Source organism: Carlito syrichta, unplaced genomic scaffold (genome assembly GCF_000164805.1).
Source record: "Carlito syrichta isolate Samal-C Ts95f unplaced genomic scaffold, Tarsius_syrichta-2.0.1 Scaffold142889, whole genome shotgun sequence".
NCBI classification, from domain to species: Eukaryota; Metazoa; Chordata; class Mammalia; order Primates; family Tarsiidae; genus Carlito; species Carlito syrichta.
Window position 1 is genome coordinate 11,161 of NW_007086985.1, and position 16,817 is coordinate 27,977.

Below are 16,817 nucleotides of genomic sequence, written 5' to 3' on the forward strand. Positions count from 1 at the left end.
TAGACGACGAGGCCACAGACTCACCCTGCGCACCCCGCAGGGCCCTGGCCCCGCACCCCCGCGGGGCGGCGCACGGACGCGGCTGGAGCCCGGGCGACTTGGGACGGTGCGGGGACCGCGGCCGCGCCGGGAGGGGCTGCGAGGAGGCAACCTGCTCCCCTCTTGCAGCAGCCTTCCCTGACGTCCTGCCAGGGAGGCAATGAGGACACGGCGCTGGTGATAATAATAGCTCGTATTTATTGACCACTTACACTATGTCAGGCTCTGTGTTAAACCGTTTACATGCATTAATCTCCACATCGGCCCTGCAAAATCGCCACAATTATTATCCTCACTTTTCAGAGGCAGATGCTGAGATTTAGAAAGGTCAAACGAATTGCCTGCAGTCACAATGAGTGGTCATCTCAGACTGGAATTCAGATATTTCTTAATACCGTACCCCTGCTGATGAACATAACGCTGAGACCCACCAAGTCCTCAAAAATGTCAAGAATAAATCGTCCCACCCCAGTAGAAATGCACAAGGAAGGGGAGATTGTGAATGAAAAGTGTAGAAAAGAAGAAAGAGATGGTGGGGCGCAGTATTTACTGCAGACCCTCTCTAGATAATGGGATAGATCCCAGTGGTCGGATCAGTGGCTTAGAGGCCATCAAGGAGAATGAGGAGGTATGTTCCCACCCAGGAAGCCTCTAAAGACTCACTCTTACAAGGCAGAGGTGTTAACTTATTAAACCTTTTAACCTATTGAACAGCTAGCTGACTGGATATGCCCTCAAAGGCACCCAAAACTAAAGGTGTCCAAATCTAAATTCATTATTTTATCCCTCTTTATTGGTCTTCTAAGGACTTTCACTCCAGTGAAAAAGAACCCTGCCCAACACACACATGTACATGGGTGTGCCCCCCACCCCCTGACTGGATACAGTTCCACTTCATCCATTCAATGAATGACACCAAGTCATCTTTCACTTGACTTGAGATAAATATAAATGTTTTAATTTTTTATTATGGAAAGTTTCAAATATATTAAGACAGGACAGTATAATAGACCCTCATATACCTATCGTTCAGTTTCAACAATTATCAATTCATAACCAAGTTTATTATGATTTAACAAATGCTTGTGATATATGAACCATGTGCCAAGTACCAAGCTAGGGCCTTAGGGATCCAAAGATGAATCCAATTTGACTGTATCACACCTGGAGGATACCTCTGTCCTATGTCCTTGAAAGATGAGAAAGAATTATTCAGAAGAAGAAAGGCATCATCGTTCATTCATTCATTTTCCTTCAACAAATAATTATGTGTGAAGCACTCTCCTCGGTGCTAGGAACAGGTAAAGACACCAGATACCGCTCCTGCCATCATACAGGCTGAAACTGAACAGAAGAAAGAGAGGTTAAATGTGTAATTAGAAGTATGATGGGTATCCTGAAGGAGAGGGACAGGGTACTATGTGAATAGGCTTAATTTGGCCTGGAAGGTTTGGGAGTGTTTCACAGGAAGTGATACTTTAGTGAGGGGAAAGGATAAAGGAGGTAGAGGGCAGCTAGGAGAAAAGAAATTTCTAGAAGTACAGGAAGACCAGAATGGGTGTGATACTGGAGAAGAATGGCACAAGATGAACTGGAAAGGTGGGAAGAAGCCAAATCAAGGTCATGGTTGTTGGGCTAAGGGCTTTGAACTTTATTTTTTGTTTATTGATTTATTTTGAGTTGGAGTCTCACTCTGTCATCCAGGCTGGAGGGCAGTGTAATGCTTGCAGCCACCACAGCCTCTACCTGCTGGGATTATAGGCATGAGCCACTGTGCCCGGCCTTGAACTTTATTTTAAGGGCAATGGAAAATCATGGAAGGGTTTGATTGAAGCAGGAGAATGACGTGTTCACCCTTGTCTTTTAGAAAATCACTTCCAGTTGCTGAGGGAGAATAGATATGAAGAGAGTAAAACTGAAAGTGTGGAGACCAGTTAGGCAGCAATTAAAGTGGCCTAGACATGATGTGGTAGGGCTAGGAATAAAGAAAATTGCATGGGTTTAATAAAGATTTAGGAGGTAGAATTCACAGAAATGAATGATCATGTACTGATTGGCTATGGAATTGTGGAGAAAAAGACAACTTCCAGATTTTTGCTTGAGAAAAATGAAAAAAATCCAGAAATATCTCCCTTTTACAGATAGTTCACCACAATACTTGTCTTCCCAATCTCATTGAGCAGGAAGGCTGCAGTAGGCAGGAAAATCTCTTCCGGGAACCAGAGGGACACAGATAGCATGATGAAAATGGGGAGAGGGGTCTGATTAACTAGTACAAACAAGGAAGATGTGCTGTTCACATGGGCATCTTCTTCCTGAGATATTTGACCCACACTCAGTCTTTCCAAATTCCTGATCTCCTCCCAGGTCTGCAAAGTCTCCTGACCAATGGGGAATTAACCTGTGCCCTTCACTCATCCTCTCCCGACTATTATCTCTTCCCCCTTCTGATGCTTTCTATTGGATAACAGCAACTGATAGCCTAGGAAACTACCTCAGGTGCTGCATATAGTTCTGAACAATGTGGGTCTCTCTGAGACAGCGGTCTTTTAAAATGATTGCCTTGAACCTACCAGGAAAGACTTCATTTGGAAGCAAGTCATCCAGAGTAATTTACCAAGAGTAATGGTTTGTACTATTTGGTTTGGTAAGCCAGCCAATTAGCATTTCCAGGTAGTTGGCTCCCAACTCACCTACATGAAAGGACAAAGCTTTCATGTCTATTAACAGTAAAGACACTTCTGGAGCAAAGGCAGCTTTACCATCCAGTACATATAAGTATTGCTTTGATAATGTAATTTCTCTTATAGTTGATCTGATAAATCTCCTTTCTTCTGGGCAGTGGCTGTCACTTGGAAAATCTATAAAGAGCAAAGTCATCCCACATAGTACACAAAGTGAAATTCATATGTCAAATTCAAGACCTGACAAAAATTTTCTCAACACTCTTCCTCAAGTGAACTATTGTAACACACACCCAGAGGAGCACACAGGGTAAGAAAGGAAAAAGACTGAGAAGTGAACTCTGGGAATGGCAACATTTAGGGAGCCAGCACAGGAAAAGAAGGCCAAGAAGAAAGCTGAGAAGAAACAGAAAGGTAAGAGAAGAATCAAGAGAGAGTAATGTCATGGAAGAAATCCAAGAGAGGAAAGACTTTCAAGGAGGAAGAAACGGTCAACAGCATCAAATGCAGCAAAGATTTTCAATAAGGTCAAGGCAAAAAAGTATCCTTTGAATATAACAACATGAAGGTCATGGATCTTCTTGATTTGATCTGTTTCCATAGAAAATAGAGGCAGAAGCTGCAATGTGATGAATTGAGCAAATAGAAAATGAGGAAGTAGAATAAGTAAATTCAGAATCTCGTTTTGAAAAATTTGGAAGAATAGACAGTAGCTGGAGAGGAATGAGAGATTATCCTATGTGAGTCCTTAAAATAGAAAAAGATTCTGGTTTTGCATTATGGATTTTCCTCAAAAAAATAAAAGGAGAACTGCTATATGATCCAACAATTTCATTTCTGGGTATACATCCAAAGGAACTGAAATCAATATGTTAAAGGAGTATCTGCACTCCCATGTTCATTGTAGCATTATTCACATTAACCAAGATATGGGATCAACCTAAGTGTCCATCAACAGATGAATGGATAAAGAAAATGTGATATATAGACACAATGGAATAGTCTTCAGCCTTTAAAGAGAGGGAAATCCTGTCATTTGACATAATATAGATGAACCTAGAGAACAGTATGCTAAGTGAAATAAGCTAGGAACAGAAAGATAAATACTGCATGATCTCACTTATATGTGAGATCTAATAAAGTTGAAAGCATAGAAGTAGAACATAGAATGGTGGTTACTAGGGCACCAGCATGGAGGGTAGGTGGAAGCAGCAAATGAGGAGTTGATGATCAAAGGGTACCGTGTCCCAGATAGACAGGAGGAATAGGTTTTGAAATCTATTGAACTGTGGGTATATTAAAATGATAATGCGTTGTATATTTCAAAATAACCAAGAGAGTAAATTGCAAATGTCTCACCATAAAAAATGATAGGCAGATGAGGTGAGGAATATGTTAATTAGCTTAAGATAGTAACAATTTGAACAGGAGTATAAACAACCAAAAGATATCGGTAGAGAAGATGAATTTGAAAATAGGGAGATCCTGGGGCAGTGAGAGGGACTAGGATCAAGGACTCATGTTGAAGAACTGGACATCTTAACTTTATAAACAGAAGGAATAGGGGTGAGGGTAAGGGTGCAGGTAGGATCATTTAAAATGTGAGAACAGGGCAGAGATTGGTGTATTTTATGCCTAGTGATATCAATATGTTCAAAGTCTTTAGCTGAGGAAGAGAAGGAGAATTGGATGGGGGAACAAGAAAATCCTCCCGAGATAAATATTATCCTTTACGAACATCTGTTGTTTCCGTTGTTGTTATCTGCCCAGCATCTATTCCCCCTTTACGGATGTAATGGCACATCCGTTTTCTTTGGAGACCCATCCCCTCCCCATTCGTTGTCCATGTGGTTTGGATGGGAATCATCCCAGTCCCACGATCCACTTCAGTGGTGGGCTCCTAAACCAGGATTGGCTTATCAAAGTGATCAGTTCAGGGACAGGCACATGACAAAATTTGAGCCAGTGACAATCAGATCAGGAATTTTCCTGGAATTATTAGGCAAGAGGTGCTGAAAGAATGTAAGCTTGAGGGACAGCTTGTCATTAGGATGGATGAGTCTTCCCAAGAATAAAGCCAACTTGAAAAAAGCAGAGTTAAGGGATGGAAAGAGACAGATGCCTGACATAGATTTAATGCTGAGATTTACCTCTGCCTGAAGTCAAAATCTGCCCATAGATTATTTTTTAAACTCCATAAGTCACTAAATTCTCTTTCTGCTTACATCACTTTAAGTTGGGTTTTATCACTTACAACCAAGGGTTGCAGTGAATATAAATACACATGGTAGATATTACCTATTGGTACTCACTCCCACATTCACTCTTCTATAATCTCCCCTGTACCACCAGCTAGAAATATGAAAACAAAATTTCTCAGACTCCATTATCAGTTTAGCTTCAGTTATGTCTAAAGGTGGGAGAAAGGAAAAGCCCTTCTGTTTCTGGCAGTGCCTCTGGCAGCATCAGCAGCAGTAGTTCCTGCCTAGCAAAAGTGGAGGTGGTTCCTGCAGCATCAGCAATACAAGCTCCAATAGCATCAGCTGCTAGTACAGATTTGTGGGCGCCAGCTTCTCAATCTTTGGGTAATAACTTTTCTCCCTTTTGCCCCTCTATATCAAGACTATAGTAGCTTTCTAATCTTTGGGTAACCCTGCTTTTCCTGTTATGTATCTCTAAACCTCCCTGCAACTTTGGGACAAATTTACGTTAAATCCTTCTCTACTTGGATTAACTAGAGTGGTTTCTGTATCCTTACTGAATGATTGATTCAATACCCATTCCTGTTTTGCATACACATACACATGCACACACACACACAGACACGCAAGCACAAGCACAGAGAAGTTATGTTTCTCAAATTTATAGAGTTCCTAAAAGGCATGGCTGGGATTGGAATTCAGAAATGTCTGGCTCTAAAGTTCTTTCTCTGACCTACAGTTTTGTTTTGTTTTTTAAACAAACCTAGATTCCCCAAAGAATACAGTGGTTTTTGCTATTATTAATCTCTTCTTTTCTTTTTTTATAGCCAGATAAAATAGAGGCTAAAGGGAGAAGAGAAATGAAAGTATTGTTAAGAAATTTGTTGGCTAGGCTCGGTGACTCAGCCTGTAATCCCAGCACTTTGGGAGTCTGAGGCGAGTGGATTGCCTGAGCCTGAGGGTTCAAGAGCAGCCTGGGCAACTTGACAAGACCTTGTTTCTACAATATATCAAAAAATTAGCCAGGTGTGGTAGTGTGCACCTGTAGTTTCAGCCTGGAGCTACTTGTAAGGCTGAGGCGGAAGGATCGCTGGAGCCCAGCAGATGGCTGCTGGGGTGACTGTGAGTGTGTCACTGCCCTCCAGCCTGGGTGATGGAGTGAGACTCCAACTCAAAAATAAAGCAAAATAAATAAAATAAATTTGTTTAGATACTCAACCTTGATGTTCAATTTGGGTAGGAAAAGTGGCTTTAAGGGAATTAATGATTGTGAGAGTAACAAAGTCAAAAAGCAGGAATGTGGGGGATGAAGTTGAGAGGGAGGCAGAAGATAAGGATTGAAGGTTGCTCACAAGAGGGATATGGGAATTTGAGAAATTTCTTCACAGGTGGGAAGCATTTGTGAGTGATAAATAGGGTTAAGGTTTGGCCCTAGTAATTGAGTGGCTGAGTGGGACTTCAGTCTGTAAAGTCTTCAACAATTGACAGGACACAGGATGCTGGTAGATGATGGTCAAAAGAATGGTAGGGAGAATGGTATGACTGACTTGCATGATGATAAAGAAGTAGAAATTTAATCTGCATAAAAAGAGGAAGAAAAACGGTGCAGATGTGTATGGAAGTGAAAATGCTGATACAACTTCCCATCTACTGGGAGAGCTACAGGGAAAGGAAGAAGGGCCCTGGGGTAGAGCTTGTTTTCTTTTTCTTTCTTTTATTTTATTTTCATTTATTTATTTTTTTGAGTTGGAGTCTCACTCTGTTGCTCAGGCTGGAGTGCAGCGGCTCACTCACAGCCACCCCAGCATTGACCTGCTGGGCTCAGGCAATCCTTCTGCCTCAGCCTTTCAAGTAGCTGGAACTACAGGTGCAGTAGATCTCCATTGCCCCCTAGACTGACAAAATTCATGTTTCCCAGGCTGACTTGGAAGGTCTCCCATGAGCATGGGAGTTCCTGCATCCTTCTCCAGTCTCATCTCTCACCAGCCACTCACCTATCCTCTGTACTGCTGAGCTGGTTGAGGTTCGTGCTCTTGGTCATCTCTTCCCTCCTTGCTTTTCTTTGCTCTCTTTACCTCCTCTTCCTGTAATGCTCCGTGGCATGGTAGTGAATTATGTTTGCTAAAGGAATTGCATAGATTCTACTCATCTTTTAAAATTCAGTTCAGGTGTTATGTCATATAGAAAGACTTTCTAATCCCTTCTCCATCCCAAGTATTGCTGGTTCCACTCTCCTTTGTATGAATGTCTTTCATCTTGGTGCCTATTTCACTTTATTGCATTTATCTGATGCATTGTCTGTGTTTCCCCTCTGACGTGATAGAGTGGCACATTCTTGATAGTGGGGACAGTCCCACTCATCTCATTACCATTGCCTGACACACTTCTCTGCACATAGGAGATGCTATATGAGAGAATGAAAGAAGTGTGAGTTGGACCTTGTTATGATCTGAATACTGGTGTCCCCCCAAAATTCATATGTTGGAAGCTAATACCCAATGTGATGGTATTAAAAGGTGGGGACTTTGGGAAATGATTATGTCACAAGGGCTTCAACCTCATGAATGTGAATAGTATTCTTGCAAAAGAGTTTGCCCCTTTTACACCACCTAAGAACATAGCAATAAGGTGCCATCTTTGAAGCAGAGCAAACCCTTGCCAGACACTGAATCTGTATCAGCCTTAATCTTGGACTTCCCTGCCCCCAGAACTATGAGCAATAAATTCCTATTGTTTATAAGTTACCCATTCTTACCCATTCTAAGATATTTTGTTATAGCAACCTAAATGGACCAAGACAAACCTTTTTTGGGGAGTTCCTTGGAGACAATCTAGAATCTTCCCTGCAATAGAACAGGTGGGAGGAGGGAAGGAAACAGAGTCTTGGTCTTTTCCCTTCATTAAAGAGGAAGAAGTTACTCCTGAGTACCAGAGTTGCCAGATAACTACTTAGACACCTCTAGGCTCCCTGACATGATGCAGTGGTGGTCTCAAATGTAGCACATGGACTTAATATGACTCCGACTTGAGACACTGGCCTTGTCTCTACTCCTTAGACTGGCAGCCAACTGCAGTTCCAAAGCATTAGGAATAAAGAGAAAAGCTCAAGATACTCTTTAGGAGTGAACCCTATAGCCATGCTGCCTGGCCTCTAATCTCTGTTTCCAGCTCCAGCTCCAGTTCCTGATTGGAACATAATCTGAGATACTATCCCCCCACTCTCAGCCCTTGAGGCGGAAGCCATGCTATGGCCTGGCCTCCCAGTGCAAAGCCTTGTGTGGCAGTCAGAGCTTATCAGTCTACTGCTCAGCCTACCAAAGCCCTATAAAGCAAAGGACCACCAGGTCAGGAGACGAAACCAGATGAGGCCATGAGCCACAGTCTGGGTCTACTTCAGAACTCCTTCTTGAGAAAATCCAAGGGATGGGTTTGAGTATATATTCACTGTCCCTGGAAGGTGAATAGTATTACTTCCATTTTATAGAAAAGGAAATTGAGACTGGGATATGAAAGCTAAGAGAAAGGGCCCCCTGCTAGATTCTCAGGCTTTCCCCCCCCTCAAACAAAGCAGCGTCCAACCTCAGCTGGGTTGGAAAGGCAGTGGAGGAATAGAGTCTCATCTGAGACCTACCTACCTATAGTCCAGGCCCGATGTCTAGCCAAATGGTTGTCAGCAGATTTGAAATTTAATGCCTCAGCCAATTTAAGACCAGAAGGGAGCACTGTTCATAACTTATTAACTTAGCTATAGCTAACAGGTCCCATTCCAGTGCAACAGCATTTCCAGCAACACATGACTGACGGGGCTTTCAGTTTCAGGTCTTGGAGATAAATGCTGTGGGAGTTGGGGGTGGCAGGAAGGAAGACCAGAGGGGAACCAGCCTCTACATGGCAATATTTACTGGTCTAGATGGTGCAGACACTCAGGAGGCTACAGGACTAGGCCAGATCCTTCCCACCAGAAGAGCTCCTGATGTTCCAGTAGGATTCCCCCCTGCCCCCCCGCCCTGCACCCCGACACACACACACCCAGGGACTATGTTCTGCAAATGAACTCCATGGTGCCAGGTCCCTGAGTCATTTTTTCTCTACTCTCTCCAACTTGCCTCTGGCACATAGCTGGTATCTTTCTGTTTCCTTACCTCAACTTCATTCTGCTTGTTATGCCCAACTCATGGCAACCAAAGCCATGAGTAGTGCTCCCTGAAGCATTTGGAACCACAATTTAAGGGTCGTTAGATAGAATCTCTTCCAAGGCAACTCAGAGCCAGTCCACACTGCTCATGCATAGATGCTCCGAGCCCCGTTGTTCCTTATGCCTTGGGACCAAGCTGTGGACACTTATTAGTACGTTGGGTCAGAGTCCTAGCTCTGCCCCTTACTTGTATAAACTCAGCAGCTCCTCCTCTTACTCTGGTTCTCTTTTCCCCACTATGTGTATTTAGTCTGCAAAAAAAAACCAGTTTTTTTTAAGAATAATCCGTGTAAAACTGAGGTTTTGTCCCTTAACCCTCCCCTCTTTTGCTTCCAGAACCTTGTTTGAGCTTGAGAGCCTCAATAAAGAAGTTGCTAACTTTTCAACTTAAAGAAAGAAGTAAGATTGTTCCACAACCAAGGTCCCTTGAAGCAATCTGGCTTTATTGTGAAAAAATTGGAAAGGTGGGCCCAGGCCAGACTCATGTCAGAAGGCCCCTCAGTGAGTACAGCCCAGAAGATTGGCCACTTTCTGGGGCTGGGGAGGTGTCTTGGCTGCATTCAGTTTATCTACATCACTGTAGCAGTACAAATTGGGGCCATGGATGAGGTACAAGCTGGGACCACTGGCAGAACACGAGTTGGGGCCAAAGGACTTTTCCACACACATGGCCCCATCAACCTTCTCATGAGGCCAAGCAAGCTCTGTCCACGTGGCTTGAGCTCCTGACTTCAGGTCCAGCCACCACAGTCGCCGTCCTGGGAAGAAGGCACCAAACATAGCATCCCCATGTCCATGGGGATTCTAACCTAACCCTTCCCATGCCCTGGTGGGGGGTTATGCTACAGACAGGTAGCAGAACAAGCCACCCCTTAGCACCCAGAAGCCCCTTACCTGCCATGACATGGAGCCGAGAAGACCCAGGACAGACAAACGCTGCATCCACAGTATCAAGGCTGATCCCATGAGGGCTCCCAAGTTCCTTCTCCAGCCGCTTGGGATAACCACTTACTAAGGTGTAGCCTCCCTTTGTCAGGAAGACATACACTTGGGTGCCCTGGAGGAAAAAGGACAGTAATCAACCAAAAGACAAAGATTCTTGTCCCAGTCTCCACCTCAAGCCTCTCCTCCAACACACACCTGGACCAGATAGAGTTTTTCCTCCCAGGAAAAGGCAGCATCCACCATTGAAGGACCATGGGGCCACAGATGAGCAATGGGCCAGCTATGCCACCCATCCTGGCTGGTGTCCAGACGCCAGTAGTGGGACCCTGTGGGGTATCATAGGTTACTCTAGTGTTGATGGTAAAAGCCTGGGCAGTGAAGAGGCTAGCAGCAGATGCAGAAATGAGTCATGAGAAGGAGAGACTGCATCCAGAAGCCAGGACAGAAGAGGCTGGGTGAGGAGAAGTAGAGCAAGACTTTATCAGCATGTTAGGCACTGTGGCCTGGTTGGGAAAGGAGTCAGCAGGCGTCTGAAAGAAAGGCAAGGAGAACAGTGGACAAATTTACAGCTAAGGCCAACATCATGGGGTTTGGTGGGCACTCCCTAAGGATCTCAGGTGTTCATATGCAGACATGTAGTTATAGGTAATGAGATATAGTGGCCAGAAGTTAAAAGGGAAGCACCAAAACAATTTTCTACTGAGTGTTCTCCCTCTGACTGTGTTCTCTCCTGTGTAGGAGAGACAGAGGGAGGAGCTAGGTCAGCACCCCATTTTTTCCCTCCCCTTTTCACAACAACTTATGAAAGGAATTGTCTAGGCACCTGTTTATTCTTTTGTCCTCAACCCTCTTCAGTTACACTTCTGTTTCCCTCCTCCACTGCTATTGTTCTTATCAAGGTCACCAGTATCCTCCAGCTTGCAAAATCTAATGGTCAGTTCTTCGTCTTCATCTTCTCTGCCTCTCAGGAGCACTTGACTGTTCACTGCTCCCTTCTTTAAATATAGTTTTTGGATCTTTATTTCTGTGATGCCAGACTCTTCTTGTGTTCCTCCAGTGCTATCACAAAAAGCCAGGGTGATCTTGGAAAGAATAGGCCTGCTCAGTACCTTCTCTTGGCTCTTTTCTGTGGTTGAAAATCCTTACCAGGTAAACCATTCCCTGCCTCTCTCTCTTTTTCAAACCATCTACCTGCTCCTTTTTTGTGTTCCAGCCACACCAACCTTCTTTCTGGATGTTTTTAATATACTGGTGTTCTCTCTGTGGCTTTGCACTCTCTTAATAGTCATGGAACATACTTTTCATATGATACTTTTCATTTAGGAGTTCAGTTCTATTCTCTTTATGGCCACATGGCCTTGAAGTTCTGTAATCTCTTAATGGTTATATGTTTATTGTGTTCCTGTTTTTTCAAGTGCTCTCTCTCTCTCTTGCTCTCTCTCACTCTCTCTGGCTCTCACTTGCTCTCTCTATCTCTAGCATGTGTTCTCTCTCTCTCTCTCTCTCTCTCTCTCTCTCATGCTCTCTTGCTCTCTCATTCTGTGTGTGTATATATGTGTATCTCACTTTGCCCATGTGTTCTCCCAATGGTTCCATGCTCTCACCATAGCTGCACATTCTCCTGATACATGTTCTTACTACAACACATGTTCTCAGTATAGATCTTTATTTTCACTGCAGGTGTGCATTTCATCTCAGCTGTGTGTTCTCATTACAGTGTGCATTCCTATTGTGGGAATTTGCTCTCCATGTGGCTATGTATTTATTTTTCAATAGAACGTCATAGTCATAACTGATCAGATTTCTCCAGAAGTTAGGAACAAAAAGAGTATTTTCACTGCTCTATGTTTTTACCACTACCCGACTTTTGTATCCTATCATACATATATCTCAGGCTGGGTGTAAAGTGGTTGTTCACTCCCTCTCTTTGGGATGTTCTCAAGTATGGAGCATGACCATTTACGACCTGTCTAAGCCATGAGAGACAAGTTAAAAAATATGCAGCACACAAGATGAGGGATGCGAAAAAGCATACTAAGGATGAAGGTCAGGGGGGACAAAATAAGGAACCCAGTGATGAAAATGGTAGAAATGTGTCAGGGATAGGAGACACAAGTGAAAGAGATGGGAGGGAAGAGATAAGGGAGTCGGGAGCATCACTCACCACTGAAGGCATAGGTAGCGCCATGGTTGTCAGACACCAGTGCAGACAAGACAAGATTTGGGCTGCAGCGTGTATATTCAGGGCCATGGTGGGTACTGTTTCCATGGTGAGTCCTATTCCTGTGTCCATGGCCTGTGAGGAGAAGCAGGTAATGGAAACACAAAGGGAGACCAGAGGTTAGTGAGGTCTGAGGTGGAACAGATGGCTGGAGTTAGTGGGGGGTGTGGGTTTCCAATATGAGGACAATGGGAAGACCCAGAATGGAAACGGAGCTAGGGTAAGGGCCAAGGTATTATAACACAGAGGTAATGTGAGAGCTGGGGCACTCAGGATTTCCAGGCTCAGGGAAGACGGATGAATTCCAGCAGGTCCCAGGGTGAGGGCTTTCTCACCTCTGCCAGGGCAGGACATGAAGTAGTCTCGGGCATCCAGAGGGTATCTGGGAGGAACTTCTCCCGTGACAGGGTTGAAGCGCAGGAATTGATTACCCTGAAAGCAGTAGTAGCGGCCGAGCCATCGCAGGGCAGAGGAGCAGTTCGCAACAGCTGGCCAGGAACGCTCCTTTACAGTTCGCGTAGCCCAGTCCCAGAACCACTCGCGGTTACCTTTGTCCAATCAATCAACAAGCATTTGGTGAGGTCGGGTTATGCCCTCCCTTGTGCTTGCATAGGGCCCCAGGATGGGCCAGATATAGGACTGGTCACATGGACCTCATAGCCAGCAGAGAGACAGCTGAGGAGAGTGATCATACAATAAAATTCAGCAGCAAATGCAGTGCACATGATCCACTCAGCAAGGGCAGTGGGAAGAGTCAGGGAAAACTTCTCAGGGAAGGTGATACGTAAAGTGAAATCCGAAGTAGGAGTTACAAGGCAGACAAGAAGGGGATGAACTCCAGAGAAAGGAAAGAGCCTGAAACATGAAGCAAATTGAGAGTACAAAGAACAGTATCGAGTTTCTGGAGCTTAGTATTCAAGGTAGGGGTATGATAAGAGTCAAAGTGGAAGGATTGATAGGGGTTTGTTCATGGAGAGCCTTGTATGTAAGACTAAGGAGCATAAATTTGTCCTAAGGGTAATAAGCAACAATAAGAGACTATTAGCAGAATTATGCCCAGTTCGATAGGAAATTGCCAGAATGATTTTCTTTCCTTCTCCCACTTGACCACTAGACCATAACTGGCATCTCTATTTCACTTCTTTAGAAAGCCATATGGTGCCTCCAACACCACCACTACCACTATCACTATCACTGCCAGCACCACTATCCCATCACCACCAACCCACCACTACCCTGGGTTCTCAGATTCCAGTCTGGACAGACCTTGGAAGAAGAGGACACCTTCATCTTGGCATTCGCCACGGTGGCATTCCACAGCTGCATCCAGGGGGGATGGGATTCCAGGAAATTCATCTTGGAGTGACTTCGGATATCCTTTCTCCTTCTTTTCAGGAGGGTACACCCAGACTTTGTCCCCCTGCATACAAAAGCACTCTCTTTTTCACTGTGCACTCCCAGATACTGCCACTCTGAGTTTGCAAACATGTTAATTCTATTGCTCTTACACAGTATCATCCTACTGCCCCATGTACTCAGTCCATCTGTGGACAACAATGTGCTGTCCTTCTCCACAATGTATACCCCCCAGTTTGTGCAAATCTAGTCACTATTACTATAACACAGACACATCTGGCAATGTACAACTAGATACTCCTGTGGTACACTTATCTGCAACACCATCAGGTCAGGCATGGTGGCACATGCCTGTAATCCCAGCACTTTGGGAGGCCAAGGCAGGAGGATTGCTCGAGGCAAGGGGTTTGAGATCAACCTGAGTAATTTAGCAAGACCACCCTCATCTCCACAAAAAAGTGAAAAAATTAGCTGGGCATGGTGATACATGCCTGTCGTCCCAGCTACTCAGGAGGCTAAGGTGGGAGGATTACTTGAACCCAGGAGTTTGAGGCTGCAGTGAGCTATGACTACACCACTGCACTCCAGCCTGGATGGCAAAGAAAAAAACCCCAAAAACAAACAAAAAAACACCATCAGTCTTTGCAAACACACCCACAATAGTCATTCTGCAATCATATATATTCATAATTCATTTCTTCATTCAAGCAACTTCTATATAACAGAGTATTGTGAGAGGTACTGAAGATAAAGGGATGACAAGACCCTCTCTTTGACTTCAAGGAATTCACTGTACAAAAGCAGAAAGCGTTCCAACAATCCTAGCCATGCAATCTCCAAGGTATAAAGCATACAAAGTGCATTGGGACCATAGGAGGAATGCCTATGTCTGCCTAGAGAAGCTGTAGAAGGCTTCTTAATAGAGAGGAAGCATCTGGCCCCAAAGTTGAAAACTGCAGGAGTTTTCCAGGTGGACAAGTGAGGAAAGGGTGTTACCAGTAGAAGGAGCAGCATGTAGAGCCCAAACATGAGGAAGCAAACAGTGCGCTCAGAGAACTTTATAAAGTCTCATGTGGCCAGCACAAAGTGAATGTGGCAAGGGAGGAGATATACCTTAAAAGACAACCAAGGTCCAAATCATGAGACCCCATGTGCTTATAGCAACCGGGTACATTTTAGCGTCATATGCTGAAATAGGAAACACAGGAGGAGAGTTTGGTTTGTGAAGAGGATCCTAAGCTGGTGTTGAAGATGATGAATTTGAAGGATTTGTGGAACATCTAAGTCAGAGATTTCTGCCAGGAATTTGGAAAGCGACGTCTGGAGTGCAGGAGGGAGATTAGGTCAGCATCTGGACAGAAACCAGATCTGGTGTCCACAGCATAGAGAGTTTTCAGAGCCATCAGGATGGTTGGATCACAAAGGGAATGGTGAAAGATCACTAAGGAAATGGTGAAAGATCACCAAGGGAATGTGGAAGGACTAGGATGGATCCCAAAAACCATTTGGGGACTGGCTGGGGATGAGACTTCTGAGAAAAGAGAGAAAAGAGGGAGGAAGGAAAACAAAGTTGGCAGTCAGGGCCACCCCAACCACACAGCACCTTTGGCAAGTGAGGAGAAGACACCCCTTCCTCTGAACAGACACAACCTGGGCCATGGCACGGGACTTAGTGAGCACAGAGGGCTGGACTTCATGATCTACTCACCCCTCTGATCGGATGCCACTGTGTTAGGAGCAACCTGCCCTGCTTTATGAAGAGGACCTGATGCAGGGTCATGACAATCAAGGGAAGACACTGACAGGAAGGAGGGGATGACCAACAGCAAGAGGTACAGCAGAGCAGTCTAGAACTAAGATCAGGACTGAAGAATTACCACTGGGTGTTTTGCCTGCCAGGCCCACATGCACACATACTCCCTTAGCCTGAATTTTTCGTGTAAGGATATCACGGGGAAGGAAACCTGGTACCTATCACTATAGGCTCCATGCCAGGGTCACTTGCAGAAGTGCCTCTGGTGTCTATTCCAGCTCTTTCCAGCCTGCTCCTGACCCTCACCCAAGAGTACCTTGATTAGGAAGACACTGTTGTCACTACGGCGGAATGCAGCATCCACGGAACTGCTGAAATTTTTCCACCTCTCTGAGATTAACTCTCGGTCCCATTTGTGAGTCTTCCACACGAACTCCCCTGAAAAAACCCACACTTACTGGGACCCAATGACAAACCTTTGGCCTACTGAGATAGTTACTGAAAAGCTGTCAGTGCTATCCTCAGATAATCCCCAAGGTCTCCCACAGATGGAGACACCCTCTGTGAAGGGGGCTAAATCTGAGATCCAAAAGCCCCAACCCCCGCCCCTCCTACCTTTAAAAAACAGCATGGTCCCATTCTCATCCAGGGTGGTAGCATCAAGGCTCCAGCCATCTGAGCACTGTTCTGGGGTGGAGGTGAAGAGATGGCAAAGTAAAAAACCAGTAAGATGTCAAAATGCAGAGACACAGTCAGACAGATAGATTCAGGGAGCTGGGGCCTCACCGGGCACATCTGAGTCTGGCTTGGTCCCACCTTCAGCAGTGTTCCCATGGTCACTAGTCCTAGAGAGAACAGTTAGATGTTTGGGTCCATTGGGACTATTTCCTCTCTTTCAGTTCCTGACCCCAAACTTGATCCAGGCCTAAAAATTAGTCCTGTCACTTTGGGAGGCTGAGGTGAGAGGACTGCCTGAGCCCACAGGTTCGAGACCATCCTAGACAACTTGGCAAGATCTCATCTCTACAATAAATAAATTTTTTTTTAAATTGGCGGGCATGGTGGCACGTGCCTGTAGTTCCAGCTACTTGGAAGGCTAAGGCGGAAGGATCGCCTGAGCCCAGCAAGTCGAGGCTGTGGTGGCTGGGAGCATGTCACTACCCTCCAGCCTGGGCAACAGAGTGAGTCTCTGACTCAAAAAAAAAAACACAAAAAACTAGTCCTGTCTTACCCTAACTCAGACCCTAATTCTCTTCTCCTAGTCCCAGCTTTACTCACGAAGGAAGAGGGTTGGCGATGGCCAGAGACCAGCACAGGCCCCATAACCCCAGTGCACTGAGTGTTCTCAAAGTCCTAGCCATGCTGAGCTGGAGAGGCCACTGGACAACTCTGGGCAACCAGGTGAACTCCCTATATAGAGTCA

General features: G+C 45.0%; 2 protein-coding genes across 2 annotated transcripts in view; both read right to left on the bottom strand.

Annotated features, from left to right (window-relative positions):
• Window positions 1-2,279, bottom strand: part of LOC110594814 (amyloid beta A4 precursor protein-binding family B member 1-like) — a 10,587-nt gene extending 8,308 nt beyond the window's left edge. The window contains exons 1-2 of the mRNA XM_021708538.1: window positions 2,179-2,279; window positions 25-185 (exon numbers count right to left, since the gene is read on the bottom strand). Of these exons, the coding sequence (XP_021564213.1) occupies window positions 25-185; window positions 2,179-2,279 (262 nt within the window). The remainder of the gene's footprint in view (window positions 1-24; window positions 186-2,178) is intronic.
• Window positions 2,280-9,552: 7,273 nt separating this feature from the next.
• HPX (hemopexin) lies at window positions 9,553-16,809 on the bottom strand. Its single transcript, XM_008050001.2, has 10 exons — window positions 16,673-16,809; window positions 16,181-16,239; window positions 16,010-16,081; window positions 15,711-15,832; window positions 13,552-13,705; window positions 12,621-12,833; window positions 12,229-12,360; window positions 10,260-10,390; window positions 10,014-10,176; window positions 9,553-9,877 (listed from the first exon to the last, which is right to left on the bottom strand). Exons 1-10 carry the CDS (start codon window positions 16,753-16,755, stop codon window positions 9,618-9,620), a joined length of 1,389 nt encoding a protein of 462 aa, XP_008048192.1. The 5' UTR covers window positions 16,756-16,809; the 3' UTR covers window positions 9,553-9,617.
• Between the last annotated feature and the right edge of the window lie 8 nt (window positions 16,810-16,817).